Consider the following 12025-nt stretch of genomic DNA (forward strand, 5'->3'; position numbering starts at 1 on the left):
GACACATATGAATGGTCGGCTCAAAACAATTGGAATTCGCCGTACCAAGGCTTGTATATGAAATGTCTTACCTGCTCTGTTTTGAATTACAGTAATTGTTCTTTTGTTTAAAACGATACATATGCATAGTCGGCTCCGAACAATGGGAATAGCAGGTCATCGTTTTGTTATGATAACAATTCTGAATCTTTTCATTTGATATATAACTGATGCTGCGAAATAGTCTATCTACCAGAATACAGCTAGAGATAATGCTATCTCAGAGAGAAAAATCTGTATCAACACAAAATTTAAAAGAGATAAAAGTATCTCAGCCAATACATTTCGCAAAATAGAATGACAGATAAAGCTATCTCATACAAAACATTCTTTGTGAACCTTTCATTCAATAGTTGTTCTTTTGTTAAAATTGACACATATGAATGGTCGGCTCAGAACAATTGGAATTCGCCGTACCAAGGCTTGTATATGAAATGTCTTGCCTGCTCTGTTTTGAATTACAGTAATTGTTCTTTTGTTTAAAACGATACATATGCATAGTCGGCTCCGAACAATGGGAATAGCAGGTCATCGTTTTGTTATGATAACAACTCTATATCTTTTCACTTGACACACAATTGATGCTGCGAAATAGTCTATCTACCAGAATAAAGTTAGAGATAATGATATCTCAGCCAATAAAATCTGTATCAACACAAAAATTAAAAGAGATAACAGTATCTCGGCCAATACATTTCGCAAAATAGAATGACAGATAAAGCTATCTTATACAAAACATTCTTTGTGAACCCTAAACCCATAAACTGTAAAACCTAAACATGCTCTGTAAAAACAAAATAAAAGATATATCAATATCTCAGCCAACGTTCAACCTTTCATTCAATGTCCAATGAATATGAATCAACAATAGAACACAATGAATCAATCACAAGCTTCCTTACATCTCTTCCTATTATGATTTCCTAACTTCTTGCACCTGCCACACCTTATTTGCCTCACCTTCTCACCCCTTGATCGGATTCTTGCAACATTGGGTCTACCACGTGGCCTCCTAGTCTTAGGAGGAAGAATAAAAGGAAGAATAATAGCAGAATTTTCAGACACTGGTGCAACTCCAAGAGTAGAAATAGGAACAGGATGTATAGGACAATCGTAGCAGAATCGAAAAGCATCAGCAGTGTATAATGGATCAATATAATTGGATACATCTATGCCATTCTTCTGAAGAGCTGTGAATGCATGCACACAAGGGAAACCATAGAGCTGCCAACGACAACATGTGCATGTCCTGTTTCTTATGTCAACCACAACAGCTGGTAATGAAGACACTTCAAAAACCTCATCACTTGATCCAAACACAGTCCATGTCCGTCCTTTATTAAAGAACTCTCTCAATTTCGCATCATATTCAGGACACAAAACACTGTTCAATTTTCTTGATAACTGTTTCCTTTCACACATTTGAGTCATGATTTGAACCCTGATCGTATCAACACATTTAAGGACTGGCAACTTACGAGCTTCAACAATCCAGTTGTTGAAAGACTCCACAGCATTTGAGGTCATTTCCCCATATCGTTTACTTGGGAAATATGCATTTGCCCAATTATACACCGGAATGGAAGCAACAAACTCCTTCGCTCTGTCTCCACCGACCTCAAACAATTCGTTTACACAGTTTTTAAAATCTAATACTGTAGGTGCAAGAGCATAATCATTGAAGAGACTCACTACTCGTTCCCGGAAACCATTAGGTGCTCTTCCTGACATCCTATCCCTCAAGTTATTCTTCAAATGCTGCAGACAATAAGAATGATATCCGTTTGAGAAAACCTCTGGCACATGCTTCACAAGACCAGTATGGCGATCTGTTATGAAAGTAAGTTCACGAGCTGACAGAATAGATCTCAACTTCAACAAAAACCAAAGCCAATTATCGTCGGTCTCGGAATCAACAACACCATAAGCAACCGGAAACAAGCCTGCCCAAAAAAACAACAGATAACAGTGTCTCAGCTATAACAGTCTCTGTAGCTACCAGAATAAAGCAAGAGATAATGACATCTCAATAAAAACAGTCTCTACAAACCAAAATAAAGCAAGAGATAACGGTATCTCAGGAAAAATAGTCTCTGTATCTACCATAATAAAGCAATAGATAATGCTATCTCAGCTAATAATCACAAAACTAGAAAGAGAGATAACCCTATCTCAGTATAAGCATTCTCTGAATTTGAAAAAAAAGAAAAAAACTAACCGTTATCAGCATCCTTCCCAACGGCTGCGAGCACAGTTCCCTTATATCTCCCTGTCAAAAAAGTACCATCAAGACACAAAAAAGGCCGACAGTAGTTGAATCCTTTGATGCATGCATCGAATGCCACAAATAACCTTCGAAACCGATTATCTTCACAGCATTCAACGTCCACAACACTACCGGGATTTTTCTCCTTCGCTACCTCCGCATACAATCGAAGTTTGTTAAATGACAATGCATAATCACCTTGAGTATCATTGTTCGCCATCTCAACACCTAACCATGCATGGTGATAACCGATTGTAGTACCGTATCGTTGTCTGAAGAATCTAACAGCATCTATAGGCTTATACGACGCCTTTGAACGAACTTCATCAAGAACTTCTTCTGCAACAAGCTTTGAAGACATCCGAGAATTTTTTGAATTACAAATTGTAGCACCACATCTGTGTTCTTTTTCAAGCTCCTTAATGCAAAAAAATTGATTTGATTTGTCTAGAATTGTATGAACAAACCATTTACACCCATCTACCTTAAAAGCACACTCAGCTGTCACTCTTGATTGGTCATTCTTCAAATACTTGAACCTAAATCCAACTTCAATTGCATACTTACACAAAGATAACCTAAAATCCTTAACACCACCTCTAAATTCTTGACCAACATGACTAATCAAATACGCCCAATCAGCAGAAAGTCTTTTTGTCTTATGATGAGGACAAAACTTTTCAAGAGGATCCTCAACAATTTCAGAATGTGAACTACTAGTTACTCCACCATTTCCATTGCTACTACTGCTTTCACCGATTTCAAAACGGCTACTAACTCTACAATTACCATCTTCAACTGATACCTCGACACAACGAGCACCATATGCAGCAGCTAAATCCATCATATTACAAAAATCATCATCATTCTCAAGGAGTATATTACGATGATCACAAACAGAATACAACAACCTCATTGATACCAAACCATTCCACTTGTTAGAAATACTTCCAATAAGATCCTCAAATTGATAACCTTCTGTCACCTTAACAACAAGACTATAGGATCCATATTTGCACAATAGAAGAATAGAAGAATACATTTCAACTTCAAAAACCAGTTCAGTCTGCAAACAGATAACATTATATCAGAATAAACAAATCAGATACACATATCTCAAAAAAGTAGTCTATCTATGAGAACAAAGCAATAGATAATGTTATCTCAACAAAAACAGTCTCAGTATCTACCAGAACAAAGAAATAGATATAATGCTATCTCAGCAAATAAACAAAAATAGAAAGAGATAACAGTATCTCAGAAAATACAGTTCACTGTGATACACATATCTCAGCAACAATAATTTCTGTATCTACCAGAATAAATCAATAGATAATGTTATCTCAACAAAAAAACAATCTCAGTATCTACCAGAATAGAACAATAGATAACGCTATCTCAGCAAATAAATTCTATAAAACACAAAATAGAAGAACACGACAAAAATCAAAACAAATACTGAGATAGAGAAGAACATAGCGACAGAGAAACATCAGCACAGAGATCGCGAACAGAAAACACTCCGAAGACAAAAGATCGTGATCCTGTTCGAGAGAGATCGTCACAAAGCGAAACGAGATCGTGATCGCAATACAGAAACGAAATTGTGAAAGTGATCGTGATCCAGAAAAGAGCTGTGATCGTAGGAAGAGAAAGAGAGAACTGAGCTGTGATTGCGGGAAGAGAGAGAGAGAGAGAGAGAGAGAGAGAGAGAGAGAGAGGCGCACCAAAAACGAGCTCGATCTCGTGATTATTCTGCTCGAGATCCAGAAATGGTGCTGTGACATCCTACTTTTTTTCCGGTAAAAAAAAAACTTTTGACCCAAATAATTAAATCTTTCATTTCTCTTTTTCAAACTTCTTAATAAAATAAAATACTTCTATTTTAAATTTCATAATATCAGGGCTATTTTTCTAATATGTGTTTTTATACTAAATGTCAGTTTATAAGATGTGTATAGTTATTTATCCGTGTGAGAGAGTTTTAAGGGTTGTGGGAGAGTGGGTCATTATCTGCATATATAAGTGTTGAGAGACCTAGGTTATTTTAGTTTCTCTAGAGAATTGTGAGAGCTAAATAGTGCGGTGGCGTGGGAAGGTTTTCACCGGAGCTGTGATTTTTAGGTAAGTCTTCTAATTAATTTCTCTTAGATATTATATTATGTAACTTACCCTTTAGGCTTTTACGATCATATATTGGAATACGGGTTTTTGTTGTTTGAGAAGTGAATCGGTGGTACGGGTTTTTGTTGTTTGAGAAGTGAATTGGTGGGGGAGAGAGAGAGAGAGAGAGAGAGAGAGAGAGAGAGGTGTGCGTGCATGTGCCAGCCGTGTGTGCATGCCGTGTGTGAAGGTGAGAAGTAATGGTGGTATTCAATTGCAAAATAAGTTTCTGGTGATTTGCACGTTGGAGTATTGTTGATTGGTGGCACTTGATTTTAGGTTTAGGAATTAATTATTAGTAGTCGTATAAGTTTAGGCATTGACTAGTTACAGTACAGTAGATCATTCACACACTTTTAAATTTATTTGTTTCTTCTGTTTGCAATACAGACTAGTGGATTGTTATCAACATTGCAATTGGTTGCATTCTCTCAGACTTAAAGTGAGTAGTTAAGCATGTGATCCCTTCTTTTGGAATCCTCTTGAGCCTATCGATTCTTTACAGTTCGTTATTGGTTGTGATTCGATGATAATTATTCCTATTCGTTGCTCTCATAATTATTGGCAATTGTCGTACCCTTTGGCATACAAGGTTCATTGATTAAAATTAATAGGATTGTTGGATTGCCCATATTTTTCTTGTTGCTCCATAATATTATTGTGACTCTGCAACGGCACGGAGAATAATCCTGGTGCAGGTGCCTCCGGCTCGCCGTTGTTCTATTTGTGTTTGGGACCATAGACTGTGTTGATATTTATTAAAGTCCAAGGAAAAGACCCGTGAGATATCGTGGTGACTTTGGCCACTAGGGAAAAGACTTGTGAAATACCCTGTGACTCTAGTGCTCAACGGATAGGGAAAAGACTTGTGAAATACCCTGTGACCCTATTCCGGATCGGCTTATGGAAAAGGTCCCAGGCGCCATCCTGTGGTGACTTTAAGTACGATGTTGGATCCAACAGGCAAAGCCCTGAGAAAATATTTGGCATTTGGAAATTAGTAATTATGGTTCTCACTTTGGTTCATACTTCTGTTATTGTTGTTCGTCGTTCGGATATTATTGGATTCATTGTTTGATATAATTATTGTGGTGATTCGATTATTGTTGTTGCTATTCGTTAATCCGTTATTCATCTTGTGGATACTATTTGTTGAGTTGTTGATCTCTTTGTTCAATATTCGGTTTGTTGATAGTATTCGTTGAACCATCGATCTCTATTATTAATTTGAAACCATTTCTTTGAAGCCCACAATAATCTTTCGTTGAAAGTATGCCACTTTGTATTACCCTTAGCATGCTTAACTACTCACTGAGCTCGTCAGCTGACGGATTTATTCCACATTATTTTTCAGGTTAGTTCATGGAGCATTATAGTGGACTCTGTGGCATTGTTGGGATCTTCTGTTTGGACCTCTAGGACGTCTGCATTCTTATTTCTTTTCTATTGTCAAAAGCTTCCGCACTTTTATTTATTAGCTTCCGCACTTTTATTTATTAGCAGTTCATTAGGAAATTTGGGATTGGAAAATATGAGATATCGTGTCATTTGCTATGAAAAATATTGGTTTCGTGTCGCACATTTATTGTAATAAAATATCCAGTTTTTTTTTATTTGTTTCAAGTTGCTAAAAATATTTTTAATTAGGCTTCGTGTCCCATGATTGCTTCATGGTACACGGCCGGTCATGCGCCCGGATTTGGGGTGTGACAAAAGTGGTATCAGAGCTTAAGTTTCGATTTTTATACTTGCATTCATCATCGCATCTTGTCTTAGATGAGGTCTAGGTCCCCAGAGTCCCATAGGCTTGTGAGTTCATCTTTTGTTTGTATAATTCTGCATTTAGCTTATTGACTGTAATATTATATTTTCAAGGTTAGGAAATGGTTCGTCCACGTCATAATACTAGGTCGACAAATGAGGGTACATCAGTTCGTGGCCGAGGTCGGGCAACTCCTATAGTTCGTGGTCAGGGCACTCCTTTAGCACGTGGTCGTGGCCGCACCAACCCAATAGGTCGTGGCCGAGTTAATGATGAGGCTGAAGTTTTTGATGATGCAGTTGAAACAGAAAATGATGCTAATCTAGCCGACCCCACTGCGAATCCAACTGATCCAATTACCGAAATTATTGCAAATTCTAGTACACCCACAGGTTTTGTTGACCCAGTAGCTGCTGTTCAAGCCTTTCAGACTTTTATGGGATTATTTGTTGGGCATCAAGCCCAAGTGGCACCAGCAACTGCATCAAGGTCTCTGACATTGGATAAAGGCAATACTTTTGATAGATTTCTGAAGACTAATCCACCGTCTTTTATGGGGACTGATAAGCCATCGGATGCTGAGGCTTGGCTATTGCAAATGGAAAAGATCTTTGATGTGTTGGGTTGTTCTGAGGCCCAAAAGGTGTCTTTTGCGGCATATAAGCTACAGGGGGGAGCTGAGCATTGGTGGCGGTCAGCAAAGCAACATTACAAAGACAAACAAGATGAATTGGTTTGGAGCAGTTTCAAAAAGGATTTTGAGGAGAAGTACATTCCACCCGCAGTTAAAGACCAAATGCGGACTGAGTTTTTAGCTTTAAGGCAGGGAAATATGTCAGTGGCGGAGTATCAGCAGAAGTTCGATGAATTGTCTAGGTATGCAGGAGTTTTGGTGGAAAAGGAAACAGATAAGGTGTGGCATTTTCAAAGGGGGCTTCGGTTCGATATTCATGGGAGAGTTTCTTTACTTGACGTTAAGACACTACCTAAACTTGTGACTAAAGCATTGACAGCAGAGAATGATTTGAAAGAGGAGAAGATGAGTGAGGAGCGCCAGTTTAAGAGATCTAGAGAATGGTGGCAATTAGGACAGAGCAGTGAGGGTAGTAACTCTAACAAGAGGACTTGTACGCCAGCGCAGTCAAGTGGTGATAGGAGTGAGCAGATTGAGTGGTTATGCAATCGTTGTGGGAAATCTCATTATGGTTATAGTTGTGATGGCTCGCCTAAGTTATGTTACAATTGTGGACAACCTGGACATGTAGCTGCTCGTTGTAAGGGAAAGGAAGATGCAGGTAATGATATTGATGCGTCTGAGGGGCAAGGTGCAATTCATTTTATCGTATCTAGTAGAAATATCATGGTTTAATTCATTAGTAGGCCGTGTTAAATTGTGGTTTAGCTATTTTTCTGAATTTCGAGGACGAAATTCTTTTTAAGAGGGGAATGATGTGACATCCTACTTTTTTTCCGGTAAAAAAAAAACTTTTGACCCAAATAATTAAATCTTTCATTTCTCTTTTTCAAACTTCTTAATAAAATAAAATACTTCTATTTTAAATTTCATAATATCAGGGCTATTTTTCTAATATGTGTTTTTATACTAAATGTCAGTTTATAAGATGTGTATAGTTATTTATCCGTGTGAGAGAGTTTTAAGGGTTGTGGGAGAGTGGGTCATTATCTGCATATATAAGTGTTGAGAGACCTAGGTTATTTTAGTTTCTCTAGAGAATTGTGAGAGCTAAATAGTGCGGTGGCGTGGGAAGGTTTTCACCGGAGCTGTGATTTTTAGGTAAGTCTTCTAATTAATTTCTCTTAGATATTATATTATGTAACTTACCCTTTAGGCTTTTACGATCATATATTGGAATACGGGTTTTTGTTGTTTGAGAAGTGAATCGGTGGTACGGGTTTTTGTTGTTTGAGAAGTGAATTGGTGGGGGAGAGAGAGAGAGAGAGAGAGAGAGAGAGAGAGAGGTGTGCGTGCATGTGCCAGCCGTGTGTGCATGCCGTGTGTGAAGGTGAGAAGTAATGGTGGTATTCAATTGCAAAATAAGTTTCTGGTGATTTGCACGTTGGAGTATTGTTGATTGGTGGCACTTGATTTTAGGTTTAGGAATTAATTATTAGTAGTCGTATAAGTTTAGGCATTGACTAGTTACAGTACAGTAGATCATTCACACACTTTTAAATTTATTTGTTTCTTCTGTTTGCAATACAGACTAGTGGATTGTTATCAACATTGCAATTGGTTGCATTCTCTCAGACTTAAAGTGAGTAGTTAAGCATGTGATCCCTTCTTTTGGAATCCTCTTGAGCCTATCGATTCTTTACAGTTCGTTATTGGTTGTGATTCGATGATAATTATTCCTATTCGTTGCTCTCATAATTATTGGCAATTGTCGTACCCTTTGGCATACAAGGTTCATTGATTAAAATTAATAGGATTGTTGGATTGCCCATATTTTTCTTGTTGCTCCATAATATTATTGTGACTCTGCAACGGCACGGAGAATAATCCTGGTGCAGGTGCCTCCGGCTCGCCGTTGTTCTATTTGTGTTTGGGACCATAGACTGTGTTGATATTTATTAAAGTCCAAGGAAAAGACCCGTGAGATATCGTGGTGACTTTGGCCACTAGGGAAAAGACTTGTGAAATACCCTGTGACTCTAGTGCTCAACGGATAGGGAAAAGACTTGTGAAATACCCTGTGACCCTATTCCGGATCGGCTTATGGAAAAGGTCCCAGGCGCCATCCTGTGGTGACTTTAAGTACGATGTTGGATCCAACAGGCAAAGCCCTGAGAAAATATTTGGCATTTGGAAATTAGTAATTATGGTTCTCACTTTGGTTCATACTTCTGTTATTGTTGTTCGTCGTTCGGATATTATTGGATTCATTGTTTGATATAATTATTGTGGTGATTCGATTATTGTTGTTGCTATTCGTTAATCCGTTATTCATCTTGTGGATACTATTTGTTGAGTTGTTGATCTCTTTGTTCAATATTCGGTTTGTTGATAGTATTCGTTGAACCATCGATCTCTATTATTAATTTGAAACCATTTCTTTGAAGCCCACAATAATCTTTCGTTGAAAGTATGCCACTTTGTATTACCCTTAGCATGCTTAACTACTCACTGAGCTCGTCAGCTGACGGATTTATTCCACATTATTTTTCAGGTTAGTTCATGGAGCATTATAGTGGACTCTGTGGCATTGTTGGGATCTTCTGTTTGGACCTCTAGGACGTCTGCATTCTTATTTCTTTTCTATTGTCAAAAGCTTCCGCACTTTTATTTATTAGCTTCCGCACTTTTATTTATTAGCAGTTCATTAGGAAATTTGGGATTGGAAAATATGAGATATCGTGTCATTTGCTATGAAAAATATTGGTTTCGTGTCGCACATTTATTGTAATAAAATATCCAGTTTTTTTTTATTTGTTTCAAGTTGCTAAAAATATTTTTAATTAGGCTTCGTGTCCCATGATTGCTTCATGGTACACGGCCGGTCATGCGCCCGGATTTGGGGTGTGACAAAAGCCCTATCCAGTAATGGCGCGTTGGGTTGAAAGCAGCAGGGAACAAAATTTAAAAATAACACATTATATATACACACCAGTCAGGGCATTTTGGTCTAGAAACGGACTGTAGACCTAATAAATGTTACAGTAATGGACCTTCACAACTCTTACACATTGGGCTGGACTAAACACCCAAAAACACCTTTAAAACGGACTCTAGCCCAATTTACCGTATTTATATAAGGAAAAAAAAAAGCAATAGATTCTTGAAGAGGTACATCCTTGAATGAAATTTCCTTGCGTATTGGTTTCTTGATACTTATTTATATCAGGAAAAAAAAGCAATAGATTCTTGAAGAGGTACATCCTTGGATAAAATTTCCTTGCGTATTGGTTTCTTGATACTTATTTATATCAAGAAAAAAAGCAATAGATTCTTGAAGAGGTACATCCTTGAATAAAATTAAAAATGAGGGTTCTGCTAAAAAATTGACAGTTTATTTGGAAGGTTGCCCCTAAATTATCCTTGAAAGAATGATGTTAAGCCAGTGTAAGATGGATATATATAGATGGAACATGCCCTCTATTTGGTGAATAGCCTAGCCTAAGTACTCTCCAATATCTATTCACATGTATGGTGTACTTATGCTCGACATATATGTATATTTTCGATTGGGAATTGTAGCGGTCATGCTATGTGGGCTATATATATATATATATATATATATATATATATATATATATATATATATATATATATAAAGAAGTGAAGCAAACCACTGCGGCGTGTGTGCTATGGCATTTGTGGAAAAGTCTCAACAAGCTAGGCCCATTTTGATGGATATGATCTAAGACTTGATGAGGCTGTTCCGCAAGTGTTTGGTCAAGGATGCAACAGGTTATATCCGTGCTAATGATTTAGGGTATCGCCAAATACCTTGCTTACCAATATTGTGCGGGTGGAAGAGTGGTTTAATTCACAAGTTCAATGTTGATGAAGCATTAATTAATGAAGGAGAAGGTTAATTGCTTGTGACGTCGGGATTAATTAATGTTGCTAGAGACGTACGGTTATGATCATGTCTTCGTAATGCCAAAAATCAGGCCGTACATATATTGAGATGCTCAAGTGCATGCATTGATAGCAAAAGCGCGTATGCAGCTATGGAATGGTATTTGGATGGTTGTGGATGTGGACATGCATGGCAGAGGTTATAACACAGGGAGATTTGCTAGCTAGAGGTGATCAACATGCCAACTGCCAAGATTGTTGAGAAGCAGGGTCTTCTCTTTGTAAAGACAACCTACTTATTTCGATTATCGACACTCTTTTGTGTGTGATGATAGCCTTTTTTTGATGTCATGTCGTTTCGTATTGTTATTTAGGAAACCTATCATTATCTTTGGGAAAAGAAACGACACAGTAGTATCTTTTTATATCAACACTCCTCTTTCAAGGATTTAAATCAAACGAGTTCAACATGTTATCATAATTTGCTTTCTTGTTTTATTCTTTCGAAAAAGTAAGAATAACATGATCAAGAATAGCATTCTCGATCCCACAAAGTTTTGTCATCAAAACTAAGTTCAAAAATCTAAAAACGAAGTACAGTAAAAGTCAAATGATTCACGGAGAATGATTTAGCTCAAGATCTGCCCATCAGATGTTTATGCTAGGATGCCCTTTCTCAATGTACCTGATATGTGCTAAAAAGCACCCATTTACTCCCTCTAATTTACGCATTGTTTATCCGTTTACCTTATTACTTGATTCGTTTTAGTGTTTTATGGTGTTTGCAGGCCTCAAAGACTGATGAGTGCGAAAACGTGCAAATTGGATTAAGTAATAAGAAGATTAAAAGAAGCTTGGGGTCATAGTGCAGATTGTCTAAAAGTTGCATAATTAATCCATTATTTCCCAGAGTCCAAAAGAGCTTAATGTAATTTAGGGCTTAAAAGTTAAAACCCTACACTATAAAGTATAGGGCGGCGCTATTCGCAACCCTCTATTTACTCCCGTAGCCCACTAAATTTCGGTAAATGATTGTTGAAAATCATAAATAACATTTCGGTAAATTGCTATTGAAAACAAGATTATATTTCGGTAACTACATGTCGAAAATATGTTCAACTTTCGGTAAACAACTGCCAAACATGCATTTTCGGTAAACATCTGTTGAAAAAAATATTATATTTCGGTAATTGGACGCTGAAAATATATCTCAATTTCGGTAACTAACTGTCGAGTATAATTGGAAATTTTT

General features: G+C 37.3%; 1 protein-coding gene across 1 annotated transcript; it reads right to left on the reverse strand.

Moving 5' to 3' along the window:
* Positions 1-228: 228 nt before the first annotated feature.
* LOC131332873 (uncharacterized) lies at positions 229-3607 on the reverse strand. Its single transcript, XM_058367182.1, has 3 exons — positions 2258-3607; positions 1000-1982; positions 229-273 (listed from the first exon to the last, which is right to left on the reverse strand). Exons 1-3 carry the CDS (start codon positions 3345-3347, stop codon positions 229-231), a joined length of 2118 nt encoding a protein of 705 aa, XP_058223165.1. The 5' UTR covers positions 3348-3607.
* Between the last annotated feature and the right edge of the window lie 8418 nt (positions 3608-12025).

This window comes from Rhododendron vialii, chromosome 7a, assembly GCF_030253575.1.
Source record: "Rhododendron vialii isolate Sample 1 chromosome 7a, ASM3025357v1".
Taxonomy (NCBI): Eukaryota; Viridiplantae; Streptophyta; class Magnoliopsida; order Ericales; family Ericaceae; genus Rhododendron; species Rhododendron vialii.